The following is a 16,596-nucleotide window of genomic DNA, read 5'->3' as shown; positions in this document are numbered from 1 at the left end:
GTTAAAAACGGGGTCAGACAAGGGGATCCATTATCAGCAGTGTTATTTAGTTTAGTGCTAGAAAAAGTCATAAGAGATGCAGGAATTAATAGATCAGGCCTTATTTACTATAAAAGACATCAGTGTTTGGCATTTGCGGATGATCTTGTAGTGTTAGCAAGAAATAAAGCAGAACTAAAAGAGGTAATAAAGAAAATAGATGAACAGTCTAAAAGGGGACTATATATTAATGAGACAAAAACTAAGTACATGGAATGGTCGGAAGAAGAATATCAAAAAGACAAGTTTCTGAAAGTAGATACAAATGGGAAAACGTACAGATTTGAGGAAGTTGAACATTTCACATATTTAGGCACCTTATTTAGAAGAAGACCGAAAATAGAGGAAGAAATTGAAGCCAGAATAATGTTAGGAAACAAAAGTGTAGTGGGGTTGCAGAGAATACTGAGAAACAAAAACGTTTCTAGACAAACAAAGATAAGGCTGTACAAGACAGTGATAAGACCAGTAGTTACATACGCCAGTGAAACGTGGACGTTGAATAAAACAGAACAAACAAGATTGGAAGTATGGGAGGAAAATATTGAGGAACATTTTTGGAGGGAAAACAGAAGAAGGGTGGTTTCGAAGAACAAATGAGGAAATAAAAAGCTTATATAAGGAGGCAAGTATAGTAAGTGTGATAAAAGCGCAAAGATTAAGATGGATGGGATATATTGAAAGAATGCCAGGGACAAGGATACCAAAAATGGTAGTGGAACGAACAATTGGCGGTAAGAAGAGGAGAGGAAGACCGAAAACAAGATGGAAATCTGAGGTGGAGAGGGACTTACAACAACTGGGAATTGTCAGGTGGAAAGGATAGAAACAAGTGGAGAAAGATAGCCAACCAAGCCATGGACCTACTAGATCCGCAGAGCTAGATTATATATAAATATATCCCCTATGTAATCTTATGAAATAATTGTGTAAAACAACTTATTAATTTCTTTCACATTATTAGCATGCTGTATTTGATGTATACATTCAAGTAAACACTTTTAAAATTATCCTGGACTGTTTTTCAATATGTCTAACGTGTGGAAATATGGAAAAAATCACACTTTTCTTAACATGTTACATAAATACCTTAAAGAAAATTATTGTTTATATCGCCAAAATTTACTGTCTAATTCACAAACATTCATTGTTCTAGGGTTAAATTAGAAGAAGAGGATCAGGCCAATACCTCTTCTAATACAACTGATAACTTTTGGCACTTCTCAAGAGAAACCTCTATTTATATATACTCAGTTATAATCATATTATTGATTGTGGCAACTTTGGTTCGATCTTTTACATTCTTTTCAGTATGTATGAGAGCTTCTACAAATCTTCATGATACTATGTTTATGAGTATAATAAGAGCTACTATGAGATTTTTTAATACGAATAGTGCAGGCAGAATCTTAAATAGATTCTCTAAAGATATGGGATCAGTGGATGAACTTTTAACAAGTGCAATGATCGACTGTTTACAAATAGGGCTTGCACTAGTTGGTATTATTGTTGTTGTTGCAGTAGTAAATCCATGGTTTATGGTACCCACAGTTGTAATAGGAATTATTTTTTATTTGCTGAGAATATTTTATCTTAGAACTAGCAGAAATGTTAAACGATTGGAAGGAGTCAGTAAGTATAGAAAAGTAAAAATAAAACTTGTTTTTAATTTTGGTTTTATTTCAGCAAGAAGCCCTGTATTCTCTCATTTAAATGCTTCCTTACAAGGATTAACATCTATAAGAGCTTTTAATGCTCAAGAGATTTTAATAAAAGAATTTGATAATTATCAAGATTTACATAGTTCTGCTTGGTTCACGTTTATCTCTACATCAAGGGCGTTTGGATACTGGTTGGATCTAGTGTGCATAATTTACATAACCCTTGTAACGTTTAGCTTCTTATTTTTGGGAACAGGTAAATATACAATGGCCATCACATAAAATTTTCCAGACTACTGAAATTTAAGTCGCAAAAATTTGGACTTTAGGGTTTTTGGATGGGTTCCCTTTAAGACTATAAATCAAGTATTGAGGATACCTTTATTTCAATTAAGAGAAAGAGAAAATAGATGCATTATTTATTTAACTTTTTAAAACAGAAAATAAATTATAAAAACATAGATGAAGGCAATAAAATAAAAGTGTAATGAAGTAACCAAATAGGTATGTAATAAGTAATTAATATATAAATATGTATACATACAGGGTCGGAAAGTCCCCATGGTTCATCGGACGTTACGTAAGAGCAATAAAGTAAGTCATAGAAATCCTTGCGATAGAGAAGGATGGCTATAATGAAGGCGTCTCATAGTCACCGCCCGTTTCGCTCTTCCACAAATAAGATCCACTTCCACTTGTAATTCAGCGACCAGTGGTCATTTTGTTTTCGTCGTTTGGCTTTTCTTTAATAGATGTCACTACTTATACAATTTTGACTTCGGTATTCCGATATGTTAATACCATCCGTTTTAAAATATTATTACGAATTTTGTTTATTTGGAAATATATTTTCTGCAGTATTTCAATACCAAAAAATGAAAATAGTAGGTAGCTAATTAACGAAATTATGATTAAATAACTTAATTGTAACACCACTGCAGAATATCATATGATACATACATAGATATTCGTTGATTCTTTAAAAACATTTTTATCAATACCTACATCATACATTGTGAAGTAAATACGATAACGCAAAAAACAGATATTGATAAAAAAGTGTACAAAAGAAATCCATAAGTACGCCTGGCAACATTACCAAAGTCTTGTTTATATGTTGCTAGGATACGCTTAGGTATGCGGGCCGCTGTATTTGATTCTTCCTAAAATTCTGCTGGTGGTGTACTCTACCGGCAATTCGGAAATTTAAAACTGCTGGCCTATTCCAGGAGCGGTCTGTGGCGATAGCTATTTTGTCTGTGCTAATACATGATATAAAAACACTATTACCATAATGCGTATAAAATATAAAATGATTTCTATACGGTTCAATATTATTTATCTTTGTGCCGTTCGCCATGCACATCGGTAGAATCTATAATCGTGTATAGACTGAGTTACACTGAACGTCAATCTATATTTTATCTCTGTCTTTTGCACTTGGTAGGGAATAGGGAAATGCTTTTTTAGTGGGTGTAAACGGACTTGATTTGCCCGACCTGAAAAACGTCATAGCATAAGCGTAGACGAGGGGTCTAATTCCATGGCTATAATAAATTTATAAATTAAAAAAACACAACTGGGACGTTTTAAAATGCTGTAATAATTAAAATTGATCAAAGTGCCGGTTATAGCAAACCGTAAAAAATATTAGATGTTATGTTTTATTATGTTTTTTCAATATTTTATATATCTTGTTGCCTTTTACGCAAACACGCCAATGGATTTTCGTTCCCGGCACGCTTCATCCCCCTTACTAGTCCAAGAGCTAGCGATGAATCACTATCTATAATTTTGGCCGTCGAGTATAGGATATTTTCAAGGAAAGTTTGGTTATGGTTAAGAGTACGTCTATAACAAACCACTTGAAGAAAAAACACTCGATAAACACACTGACACAGTACAACACCAAAGGAAACAATAGCAATACTCAGTAGAATTAGAAAATGCCAAGATTAAACAAAATAAGAGAAAATATGACAGCGATAACAACAAGAGCTCACCTGCGTATGAAACTATGAGACTATTCTTTCCAAGCATGAGCAATAGAAATAGCACGGCTAATGTTAAATTTTTACTTTATTTAAATTTAGGAGTATTCTTTTATATCGTTTTTGTAAGTTAGTGCCATTAGTGTATCTATTTTACGAAACACTTATTAGTTGTTCTTAAAAACTTCTAAATCCTTGTAAAAATAAATTAGTTTGAAGTTGTTTGTATAACTTATAAACCTTAAAATATAGGGATCCACTATGTGTACTGACTCTTGATGGCACTGCCATCTAGACTGCAGAGTAAGAATTACCCACTTTAATATTATATTGATGAATTCCAATGAAAAATTATAAACAAAATAAGTAATTAAGCTATTTATTGACTTCATCTTATGAATATTTTACATTTATGTTACATTTTATATAGAATTTTACCTGTTGATTTCAAATATTAATTATAAAGATAAAATTGTATTGTTTTTTTACGAGCCCTAACACATAAATGTTCGGACACGTCAGTTATTTCAATAAATCACTCTCGAAAAACGTATAAACTAACTTTTATTTTTCTCACTTTAATTTGTGATTACAATGCATGTATCTATTTCTATAAACCATAAATAGTTTTGATTTTGGAAAATATATAAGCAGGTCACATAAGCAAATTCTGAAATATGCAAATAATACGTGACACATTAATGTTCGGACATCGCGGCAATGTCTAAAAATACACAATCAAACAGTAGGCTTTGAAAACAAAATGTATAGAATCATTGTTGACTGACATTTACTGTTGCTAATAACGCACAGTTATGGTGAAAATGGCACGAGGTACAGCAACAAATACAAAAATTCGAGATTTAATTGTTAAAGAGTATCTTGACAACAATAGCATTCGTAAGATAGCGAAAGAGCTAAGTTTGTCAAAATCAACAGTTTTTAGTATAATTAAGCTTTATGAAGAAACAGGAAAAACTGATAGTCGTGGGCAATCGAGTGGTAGACCGGTTAAAATAACATCAAGATCTCAAAGGAAACTTGTAAAACTATGCAAAGAATCGCGAAGAAGAACTGTACGTGAAATAACTGCAGAATGGAACGGTCAAACAGGACTAAATATTTCACGGGAAACATGTAGAAGGTGGACTCGCAAGTCTGGTTTAGGATTTTATAAAGTAAGTTGCGCTTCTATGTTATTAAAGTCAATTAAAATTAAAGTATGAGTGATTTTAGGCCAAAAAAAACCTCTTCTTACCGTAAAACAAAAAAAAAATTGGCTGATATGGGCAAAATTAAAACGTTCTTGGACTGTAGACGATTGGTCCAATGTCATATTTTCTGACGAGTCAAAATTTGACGTCTGCGTCGGGGATTACCAGAAACGAGTAATCAGATCTAAATCAGAAGCATTCCATAAAGATTGCATTAAGCGAACCGAAAATTTCCACAAGGTATAATGATTTGGGGATGCATGTCTGCAAGAGGTATGGGTAAGTTTCAATTCGTGGATGGAATTATAAACGCCGATAAATATCAACAAATTTTGCGAGAAAGTCTTTTGCCGAGTGCATTATCTTTGTATCCTGAAGGAGACTATATTTTCCAGCAAAATGGTGCGTCATGCCATACGGCCAAATCTACAAAAAAATTTTTTTTTTAGTCAAATCAATGCCTAAACGAATCAAGGCAGTTATTAAGTCGAAAGGTGACGTGACTACGTATTAGTTGTTAACTTGCATCTGAAAATTATAACGTGTCCGAACATTAATGTGTCACGTATTATTTGCATATTTCAGAATTTGCTTATGTGACCTGCTTATATATTTACCAAAATCAAAACTATTTATGGTTTATAAAAATAGATACATGCATTGTAATCACAAATTAAAGTGAGAAAAATAAAAGTTAGTTTATACGTTTTTCGAGAGTGATTTATTGAAATAACTGACGTGTCCGAACATTTATGTGTTAGGGCTCGTATACAGATTATACCATTCAATATTAACATCTTTTTCAGAAACATTTGGAGGCAATGTGGGCCTGGCAATTACACAAGCTATAGGTTTGACTGGAATGTTTCAGTGGGGTATGAGACAGTCCACGGAATTAGAAAATCAAATGACTTCCGTTGAAAGAATATTAGAGTATAACACTATTGAACATGAAGGAGATCTTGAATCAGAGCCAGATAAGAAACCATCAAGTAAATGGCCAGAATTTGGAAAAATTGAATTTAGAAATATATATTTGCGTTACTTCCCAGAGGATCCGCCTGTTTTACAAAATCTAAATTTCACAATTTTTCCGAAAGAGAAAGTTGGAATAGTTGGTCGTACGGGGGCAGGAAAATCTTCATTAATAAATGCTATTTTCCAATTAACTGATACTGAGGGAACGATTTTAATCGATGAGGTTAATATTTCATGCATAGGTCTACACGACCTTAGATCAAAGATATCAATAATCCCGCAAGAACCGGTGCTATTTTCCGGTACAATGAGAAAAAACTTAGATCCATTTGATGAGTATCTGGATGCAGACATTTGGAGAGCTCTTGAAGATGTAGAATTAAAAGAAGCAATGCAAGACTTAACTTCAGGTTTAAGTTCCAAGATGTCTGAAGGTGGCTCAAATTTCAGTGTGGGACAAAGGCAACTGGTGTGTCTTGCAAGGGCAATTCTCCGTAACAATAAAATTCTAGTCTTGGATGAAGCGACTGCCAATGTTGATCCACAAACGGATGCTCTAATCCAAAATACTATTAGAAAGAAATTTGAAGAATGCACTGTACTTACTATTGCACACAGATTGAACACTGTAATGGATTCAGATAAAGTTTTAGTAATGGATGCAGGAACTGTAAAAGAATTTGATCAACCATATAAATTACTGCAAAATCCTGATGGCATATTGTATAGCATGGTGCAACAAACTGGTAAAGCCATGGCTGAAACACTTTTCAAAATTGCAGAGCAAAGTTTTAAAAAATAAATGCTAAATTTAGTTTACATTTTTATTCAGGATAAGCAGCCTGCAGCTCTACTACAAAATAATATAATACAATTATTAAGTGTACAGTTTTTGTTTTTGATATGAATATTTTTAAATATTGTGCAGTTTAATTATAACGGTTTATTATTGTAATTTTGTTTATAATTTTCTCAAAGTGAAAAAAATAACCATAGGTTTAAAAATTTTTACGAAAAGTTTTAGATTATACTGAAGACACGTAAATTTATTTAAATTTTTTAAAACAGTTGTATTTTAAGTTTCTAAATGCCGATTGATAATGTATGTGTCCAACTTAGTTTTTTAAAGGAAAAAAATGTATCCAGTAAAAGTGAACATTTTTATGTTGTGATGTATTTTTTTCCTTCTTTAATCAATCAAATAGAACTGTAAAGCTAAAATTACCAACTATAATAGTCATCCATTTCATGGCTGTCAAAAAAAAAAAAATATAGAAAAAAAGAGGCTGTAAAATTACATTAGCATCTATATTTTTATAAATATTTTATTAAAAGAACAAGTAAAATTGTTTTAATTTTTACCATCCTAATCCAGACCTAATTTTCAAAACAATTTTATTAGAATTTTTAATATATGTATAGAGCGCTTCTAAAACGGTGCCAAATTGAACCAGTGAGTACAAAAAAGTTTTCTGTGCAACATGGAAACACTTGACAAAGACATGGTGATTAAGTTACACTAACACAAACATATTTTTAAAAACAACTCCAAAATGGCCAATCAGTGTAATTCTACAATTATCAATCATAATCGTTTTGATGATACAAATTGTTGCAAAATTCCAAACAAGATACAAGTTCGTTTTTTTTTAATTAGGTCCGAAGTTTCAACATGCCTTAAATATGGCATTATATTTACCAAATTTTCATCCAATAAATTAACCGATTGACAATTTTATAATGGATTGTGTGCAAAATTGTAGAAATTTTCGAATTTCAATAAATCAACAAGATAACTGGTTTCGACTTTGCGGATTTGTATTGATTTTTTATTTTTATTCAGCAGTGCTAATACTAATTATTACATTAAAAAATGAAGGTTACCTTATACACTTCTTTTCATGTATATCGTATATTTATATTTCAATTAAATATCAAAAATTAATCGCAAATAACTAGGTTCCCAGAGATTTCAATTTATTGAAATGTAAAATGGTGCTACAAATACAGTGAATATTGCAATTACTTATATAATTTATTGTGTGAAATATTAACAAAAAATATGAAACAAGTTTAAACCAATTTTTATAAATTTTTTTGTTGGTAAAACCTACCGGCAAAATTTGAAATAAAGTTCATGACATTTTTTTATTTTCAAAGTTAGTATCATCAAAGTGTCAAATGCCATCAGTAATTGCGCATTGCCAATTTTCTCAAAAAAAAAAAAAAAATTATCAAGCAAGTACCTTTTTTCCTTGTCTGAATATAATACGCGCTTTCAGAAAAATTTGTATTTTATCAAAAATTATATTCGATGCTGTATATGAGGAAAAACTATTCCTCCATGAGATATTACAATGAACCTAAATTTCTATTTTTTCTGTGCTAAATTTCCATCTGAAACTGAACAGCCAGTTTAGAATTATTTAGAAAAATTTATTTGTAACGGCAATATATTACCTCCCCTCCCCCCCCCCCATTTTTTTATTAAGCATTTTTGTACCTAGGTATATGAAACACTGCTGAAAATGACATGACATTTTATAGCACCATAATTTAGAAATGCTCTAGATATATGTTTACTACATATTTTATTTGTGATGAAATATTTTATTTATTACAGTATTGTAAATCAGAGGTAATAAAAATAATCTTTTAAATGCACTATTCATTCTCTATTATTCAAAGAATGTAATTGTCGTGATAAGGTATATTAGCATCAAAATTATATCACAGTTAAAGGATTCAAATTCTTCATAAAAATGAAAAATCCATAGATTTTAATTTTATATATTTAAAAAATATTTGTATAAATAAAATTACCTATGCTTTTATTGATTAGATTTCTCTGACATATCAGTTACCTCATTATATTTCATCCATATTCCATTGCCAGTAAAATGATGATCTCTTTCTATGAAGTACAGTAATAGATTCAATTTCTTCGCTGGAGTAACAGATTCAAAATTTATTTCTTTATTAGATTGCATTTCGTTAAGTTTTTTTTCTATTTTCTCTCTAAAACAAATGATGATTACATACTGTAAATATGCTTCTCTGTATTTTTTCTGTCATTTAAATATCTAATTTGACTTTACTTACTGTGGATACAATATAATTTGCATAACTTTAAGAATATCACTACATCGAAAGTGTTGACTGATCAAAAAATCGTAAGTATTTTGCATATCTTTCAAGGGAACTTGCAAATAAAATGGATGAATCTTCAACTTCTTTTTAATGTATTCCTCATTCACATTGAACAATTTCTTTAAAAATATCAGTACATCGAGAAACTTATTAATATCTTTTCCTTCTCTGATATAATCGTTGAATATCTCATCGTCATCATACCCTAAAATTAACAACAAATGCTTATATAAATAAAATAAATGGTTTATTAGACAAAAAATTCTATTTGAATTCTGATTTACTAATTACCAACTAACAAACATTTCTATATCTACAATCAGGGCCGAATTTTCCCTTATGCCCTGGGCACCGTAAAAAATGTCGCCCCATTACCCATATTCTACACAAAATGGATGAGGGTTAAGAATACTTTTTAACTTTCTGCTATAAAAACCACTAATTTTTCTTGAGCATTTCGCAGTGCGTAGTTTGAACTAAAATAATTACCCGGGGAAAAAAATTATATATAATTTCTTATATATGCATATTGCATATTTTATATTGTTACATAAATTATTATATAAGTTATAGAATTATGGACGATTTTATAATCATATACAGGGTGTCGCGCTTAAATATGACACAAGCCTATAACTTCTTTATTTTTGGTCGATTTCAAAAATTTTTATGGGAATGTAGGTTAAAAAAACTTTATCTAACTGTGATACTGCTGTTTTTACTAATGCAATTCACGGCCAACTAGGACGCGTTTGGTAGCTGATTGGTATTATATATTGTTAGCGATTTTTTTTCCAAAAAACAGATTACATTCTCATTCAGCATCCCTTAAAACGTCTTACCACCAAGTTTCATCAAAATCGATACATCTTCAGGCGAACACTCCACGATGTCGCGAAATGTAATACAAGCCTGTAACTTCTTTATTTTTTGGCCTATTAATTTTTTTTTTTTTATGAAATATGTATAGGATAAAAAAACTCTGACTGTGATACTGCTGTTTTTTATTAATGCAATACACGGCCAACTAGTGCTCGTCTGAAGATGTATCGAATTTGATTAAACTTGGTGAAAAGATATTTTAAGGGATGCTGAATGAGAATGTGTAATCTGTTTCTTGGGAAAAAAATCGCTAATACCAATTAACTGTGTTGACGTCAAAAAGACGCGTCCTAGTTGGCCGTGAATTGCATTAATAAAAACAGCAGCATTACAATTAAAGGGAGTTCTTTTTTCCTACATTCTAAAAATTCTAAAAAAATTTTAAATCGGTCAAAAAACAAAGAAGCTACAGGCTTGTATCACATTTAAGCGCGACATCCTGTATATTTTTAGATAAATATATAAATTTATTGTATTTAATTTTATTTGTAAATGCACACTTTTTGAAGCATTTCTGATAGCGCAAAAAAATTTTTTTTCTCAAGCCCCGAATTTTGCCGCTCCTGGGAATTTGCCGCCCTGAGCACTAGCCCCTAGTGTCCCTATTGTAAGTCCAGCGCTGTCTACAATCTACTATTTCCTGCACTGCTAGGACTCCTAATACCACAAATATTTTAAAACTACATATTTACTTGCTGCTCCATCTTGCGACTATTAAATTATATTTTATACATACAGTGTGACCCATTTGAAACAGAGATGCCCTCATAAAATTTTTATTTACAGGATGATTTTGACCAATTTTTTTTTAATTGTAGAAGAGAGTAAAGTGTACTTTAGGACCAAGTGTCATCCTTTTTTTTACAAAAACCAGGGCCTACCAGATCATTTTTGGAACGTAAAAATTGAAGAAACCATATTAGCGGTTTTTTTTAGAAAAAAATCTAAGTACACTACTGGATTAAGTGCCCTTTGAAATGGATATGTTCCAAATTTCATAAAAAAATACTGTGGCAAAATAAAAAACACATCACATTATTGTTGATTTTTTCGTCTGACGAAGCAAGCCAAAATTAACTGAATATCAGAAAGTGACGTAAAGCATTACATAGAATTATTTCTATCAGATTAGAACCTTTACAAATATTGTAAAAACTTTACAACTTTGTGGTGCCATAATGCAACAACTAGCAAGTAACCACCGATTGGAATGAAACTTGGCACATCGATAGAACTCTAAAAAATATTGAACCCTATTTTTTTATCAGTTTTCAATATTTTTTAGAGTTGCATCGATGTGCCAAGTTTCATTCTAATCGGTGAGTGACGGTTGGGTAGTGTTACCTACATGTAAGTGTAAGAGACAAGATTGAACTTGGTGGTGTACTCAAATTTTTTGTAAAAAAAATGCTAATATAATTTATTTAATTTTCATCACTAAAAAACTACGCAGTAGGCCTTGGTTTTTATAAAAAAATATACTTCGTCCTAAAGTACAGTTCTTCCCACTTTACAATGCAAAAAAAGTTAGTCAACATCGGACTATAAATACGAGTACAAATTTTATGGGGGTGTCCCGGTTTTAAGTGTGACCCATTTGAAACCGAGACACCCTCATAAAATTTTATTTATAGGGCGATTTTGACCTACTTTTTTTTTGAATTGTACTGGGGAGAAAGTGTACTTTCGGACCAAGTGTCATCCTTTTTATATAAAAACCAAGGCCTACCAGATCATTTTTGGGGAGTGAAAATTGAAGAAGCCTTATCAGAAACTTCAATTTGACAGAACTGTATGTCATGTTATAATATTTTAAATGTTTTCTAATAAAGACTCATGAAAAGATATAAATCCGTAAGATCAGCACAATTGACAATTTGATCATCGAATAATTAATATCCAATATTTTTTTATGGAATTTGGCAGAGGCCATTTTAAGGGGCGCTTAATTCACTGGCATACTTAGATTTTTTCTAAAAAAATCGCTAATATGGTTTCTTCAATTTTTACCCTCCAAAAATGATCTGGATGACACTTGGTCCTAAAGTACATTTTCCTCTCTTCCACGATTCAAAAAAAAGTTGGTCAAAATCGCCCTGTACAGGGTGATTCACTATACAGGGTGATTCACAACTTATCCAAAAAAATTTGGAAATAGATTCGGCATGAGAAATGGAGTCAATAATTTAAAAAAAAATTGTTGTAAAATCCTTATAGTTTCCGAGAAAAAAATTATTAAAGTTGTAGTGCTTTCAACCATTACATAGCTGGACAACTGTAGTCTCTAGCGTCATTCGTAATGCGCATGGAGAGGCACGTGGCCTCAGCGACTCAGAACACTAAAATCCGATGTTTAGAATAGTTTTTTAGTAGTTAGTGTCAAAAATGGCTTGCGTGTATAACAACTTGGAGTTGATGGATATCGTTTTAGTTTATGGTGAAGCAAGAAAACAATTTTATTATGGTGAAGCATTTGTGTTATGGTGAAACAAGACAGCATTTGTGTTAGTTCATAGAAACTGAGTAAGACAGACCCAAATGTGTTTACATGTTGGTGGACAGTTGTTGTAACATCAGGTATGTCAAATTATTTTATTATTTAAAACCACAAACAAATTTGAACAAAATCAGTTGAGTTTACTGATATAAAATAGGTGCTATAAAATTCTATTTATTCTTTCTTTTCCTTACGAAATTCTTTCAAGTTTTTGTCCGCTTTTATCACTGGCGCCGTGACGGTCGCATTGCACCAGGTCAGGTTTTACAGTGGACCAGTTTCCAGTGCCGTGCAGAAGTGTATTTTTAAATAATTTTCGAATTGCCCTTTTCGATTTTTTCTTTACAAAATTGTATTTGTAAGAGTCCACTGTACATCCAGAATTTTTTTTTTGGATAAGTTCTGAATCACCCTGTATTTTGACCCCTCCTTTAACTTTTTTGTTTTAAGAATTATAAAAAAATGTGAAATATAAAAGTTGCACGGTTTTTCATGAGTTTTTCAAAAATGATAGTAGAAAAACAAATGAAGTCCAAACAAAATGGCTGCGGATGTTAACTTTGTTAAGTTAAATGGAACACCCTGTATATTTTTACATATTTGGATAGAACTTTCCCTGTCGAGCATAGCTATATAGGGTTAATTGGGTCGATCTCTAACAATAAGCAAGATACTTTAAAAACGAAAAGAAGGTTTTTTGTTAAGAAAATAATACATTTTTTAATTGTTAGACCTCTTTCAGGCACTTTTGCCTTTTTACCAATTACGTAAGGATTTACAGATTTAGTTATAATATATTTTGATATATCGCACATTCATACGGTCCAAAATGCGTATAGGTAATGTAACGAAATCTTACTAATTAGTCCGTGAGAGGTCTAACTACTCATGGACATTATATGGTAGGTCGTGACAGGTAGTAATGTCTTGACAAAATAGGTTACACAGAAGTAGAAAATTATTTAGAATTAAAATAGAGTATGGAGAAGAACTTTGCTCTATTTTAATTCCTATAATATTTCAATTTTCTACTTCTCTGTAACCCATTTTAATTAAATAATAATACAAACTGTCAAACAATAACAATGTTGTCATGACATTACCTGTCACTGTCATGGCCTACCATATAACTTTGTTCATGAGCAATTAGGCATCTCACGGCCTAATTAGTGAGATTTAGTTAAACTACCTATACGCATTTTGGACCACATCAATGTCCGATCTGTCAAAATATATTATAACTAAATCTGTAATTCCTTACGTATTGGAAAAAGGCAGAAATGCCTGAAAAAGGTTTAACAATTACAAGATGTCTTATTTTCTTAATAAAAAACCTCAATTTCGTTTTTTAATAGTATCTCGCTTATTGTTAGCGATGGACCCAACAAACCCTACATGACTATGCTCGACAGGGAACGTTCTTTCCAAATATGTAAAATTATACAGGGTGTTCCATTTAACTTAACAAAGTTAACATTCGCGGCCATTTTGTTTGGACTTCATTTGTTTTTCTACTATCATTTTTGAAAAATTCATAAAAAATCGTGCACCTTGTATATTTCACATTTTTTTATAACTCAAAACAAAAAAGTTAAAGAGGGGGTCAAAATATAGTGAATCGCCCTGTACATAAAAATTTTATGAGTATAACCCGGTTTCAAATGGGTCACTGTATCTATTTATTTATATCCACAATAGAAATCTTTAGTAATAAAAAAACTAACAAAGTTAGAAATTCTGCAATTATTTTCTAAGAATTTTTAGATTACTACTTATTTTCATAATAATATACCGAGTAATTTTTAAAAAACTTTTGATAGAGATCCTAGAAAACATCAATTAAAAGTCCAAGTCCAAGCAAATAGTAGATGGTGCTGGAGCCAAAAAAAAAATTTCAAGATCTTTAGAAGAGGTTTATCAACACTACCATTAAATTTTAAATGAAACGTCCTTTAAATAAACTTTAAAAATTCAAGTCTTTGAGTTTGTCTGAAATTGGATAGATCCAAGTAGGACTCAAGGTAAGGCCCACAATTTTTTCATACAAACCAGTGTTGAATAAAATCCATTTCTATAAAAAAAACTCACAGGAAGTAACATTCTTCCCATTTACTGTGAGAATTTACCTCCCCAAAAAAAAGCAACCACTCACAAATTACCCTCCTTCAGATCGCTTTCTCAAACTGCTTTCCAGAAAAACCTAAATACTTACACATTATGTCATATTTTGATATCATTAAGAAGTTAGTCCGGTTTTTTTGGGTGAGTTACAGGGTGGTTCAGCATATTTTTAGTTTTATGTGAACCACCCGGTATAATACCGAAAAATTTATATTTGAAAATTAAGTAACTTTTTATAAGTAATGTTAAAATGAGGTACACAATTGCATAACATTTTAGTTTACTTACCTAAAACAGTAAAACTAGCACATCTTAATTGCAACTGCTGTAGAAATGAAAGTCTAGATTTTGCCCTATTGTGGTGAACAATAAGAGATAACAATTTTGGATGTTTTAGCAATACTCTGAAATCTGGAGACTGTTCAATTTCTTCTAATCGTAACTTCACTGTAGTTGGGGACAAATGGAAAACGTTCATTTGCTTCCTTATTACTGCATCTTCTATATCGAATTCCTAAAATAAAAGTTATTTTATACAAACAAGCCATATATTTTTAGCAACTTTTATACCTTTAGCGTTCCGTATATTTTGATAATATTGGTAGGTGATGCCATTACCAACTTGGGATACATCCACATAGCTTTTCTCATATCTGAACCAGCTAAGTTAGGAAAATCCTTAAGAACAGTTTTTGGATACTTAGGATAGTTATGCAAGAGATAACCATGTTTTATTAATTTTCTTTGATCGAAACCCAAATCTTCAGCAATAGCAATATTTTCCTGAACTACTCTAAAACTTTTATTCTTTATTGTTTTATGAATTCTGAATAATCTGATGATTTCATCTTCAGTTGCATTTAATCTCATTCCTTGAATAAAAACAATAAATTTCATCAAACATAGGTAAATGAAAATACTTACTCAAAAAAGATTGTAAAATAGATTTATGAACTTCATTCCATACATTAGCATCAGAGAATCGTATTACTGATATTTTATTTGCTATATTCACATCTTCAATATAATTTAAAAAATGTTGTGGTACATTGGTCTTCTCATGTATAATATTTTTTGATTTCAAGATACTGATCACCTTTCTCATGTAATTTCGAGCCCTTCAAAACGATATGATTATTATTAAAAAGTCCTGCCAAATGTCGTATTTTACCTTGCCAATATTTTTGGGCCAATTGACTGAAAACCACCCTCTTCCAAACTTAAATGGTGCTGTTCAAGTTCTAAAGGATGTAACCGCAATAAAGTAGGAGTTGCCAAAATTTCATTATCGGTGTAACCCAACTTTCTGCAGTATTTTGTGCAATTCATCAAAAGTTGTGCTTCTCTATTTTGTAATTTGTTTTTTTCTATGAACAACTTCGATTCTAAGGAACTTAACCCTAAAAATAACTTTTAATAAGTTACTGTGTATTATTTATTTAAATATGTACCTACCCATTACTATTGCTATTACTACAGATTTAATACAAATCTATGATAAATACTTACCAAACAGATCCGATAATATTTCTGAATTAACATGATTTGTAGTAAAAAACCTGGAAAATTTTATTTTTCTACATTTGTAGCAGCAGTTTAATTCATTTTTTAGCATAATGCACAAATATTACTGATTTATAATGTATAAAAATAAATGTCAATAAAATTCTGAAAATGTGAGGTTGCCGGTTTTCTTCTTCTTCCTTCTTAATTATTGCTTTACCTTAGAGCATATACTACTGGAGGCAGCGTGTCTCAGTGGCCGAGAGTGTAGCAGAGTTTTTGAGAGAGGTATACGAGGGTAATCCTATCTCTCTCCCCCTAAACCTCCGCTATACTCTCGGTCACTGGACGCTGCCTCCGGTAGTATATGCTCTAAGGGCCGTACACTCACAAATAATTATTAGGCCGGTGTCCCATGCATCCGAAATCCGATGTACGATATCCGAAAATATTTTAATTCGTACGAATGATAATATTATAATTCACATGCATCCGAAATTAATCTCATAGAAATCAAGTATAGAACCATTATTACAAGATGAAGGTGAAACATTTTCAAA

At 31.3% G+C, this 16,596-nt stretch overlaps 2 protein-coding genes across 3 annotated transcripts in view; one reads left to right on the top strand and one right to left on the bottom strand.

Annotated features, from left to right (window-relative positions):
- The window catches only part of LOC108914990 (probable multidrug resistance-associated protein lethal(2)03659), a 28,589-nt gene extending 21,768 nt beyond the window's left edge, over nucleotides 1-6,821 (top strand). For both annotated transcript variants that reach the window (XM_018720929.1, XM_023455975.1), the window contains 3 exons: nucleotides 1,196-1,671; nucleotides 1,726-1,956; nucleotides 5,712-6,821. In XM_018720929.1, coding sequence (XP_018576445.1) covers nucleotides 1,196-1,671; nucleotides 1,726-1,956; nucleotides 5,712-6,685 — 1,681 coding nt within the window. In that variant the 3' untranslated portion in view covers nucleotides 6,686-6,821. The remainder of the gene's footprint in view (nucleotides 1-1,195; nucleotides 1,672-1,725; nucleotides 1,957-5,711) is intronic.
- Nucleotides 6,822-8,697: 1,876 nt separating this feature from the next.
- On the bottom strand, nucleotides 8,698-16,182 carry LOC108914989 (transcription termination factor 5, mitochondrial). Its single transcript, XM_018720928.1, has 7 exons — nucleotides 16,043-16,182; nucleotides 15,705-15,933; nucleotides 15,458-15,651; nucleotides 15,104-15,405; nucleotides 14,822-15,047; nucleotides 8,986-9,238; nucleotides 8,698-8,901 (listed from the first exon to the last, which is right to left on the bottom strand). The coding sequence occupies exons 1-7, from the start codon at nucleotides 16,146-16,148 to the stop codon at nucleotides 8,715-8,717; spliced, it is 1,497 nt and encodes a 498-aa protein (XP_018576444.1). The 5' UTR covers nucleotides 16,149-16,182; the 3' UTR covers nucleotides 8,698-8,714.
- Between the last annotated feature and the right edge of the window lie 414 nt (nucleotides 16,183-16,596).

The sequence above is a fragment of the Anoplophora glabripennis genome, unplaced genomic scaffold (assembly GCF_000390285.2).
Source record: "Anoplophora glabripennis isolate ALB-LARVAE unplaced genomic scaffold, Agla_2.0 scaffold1045, whole genome shotgun sequence".
Lineage (NCBI taxonomy): Eukaryota > Metazoa > Arthropoda > Insecta > Coleoptera > Cerambycidae > Anoplophora > Anoplophora glabripennis.
This window is presented reverse-complemented; position numbering and strand designations above follow the sequence as displayed.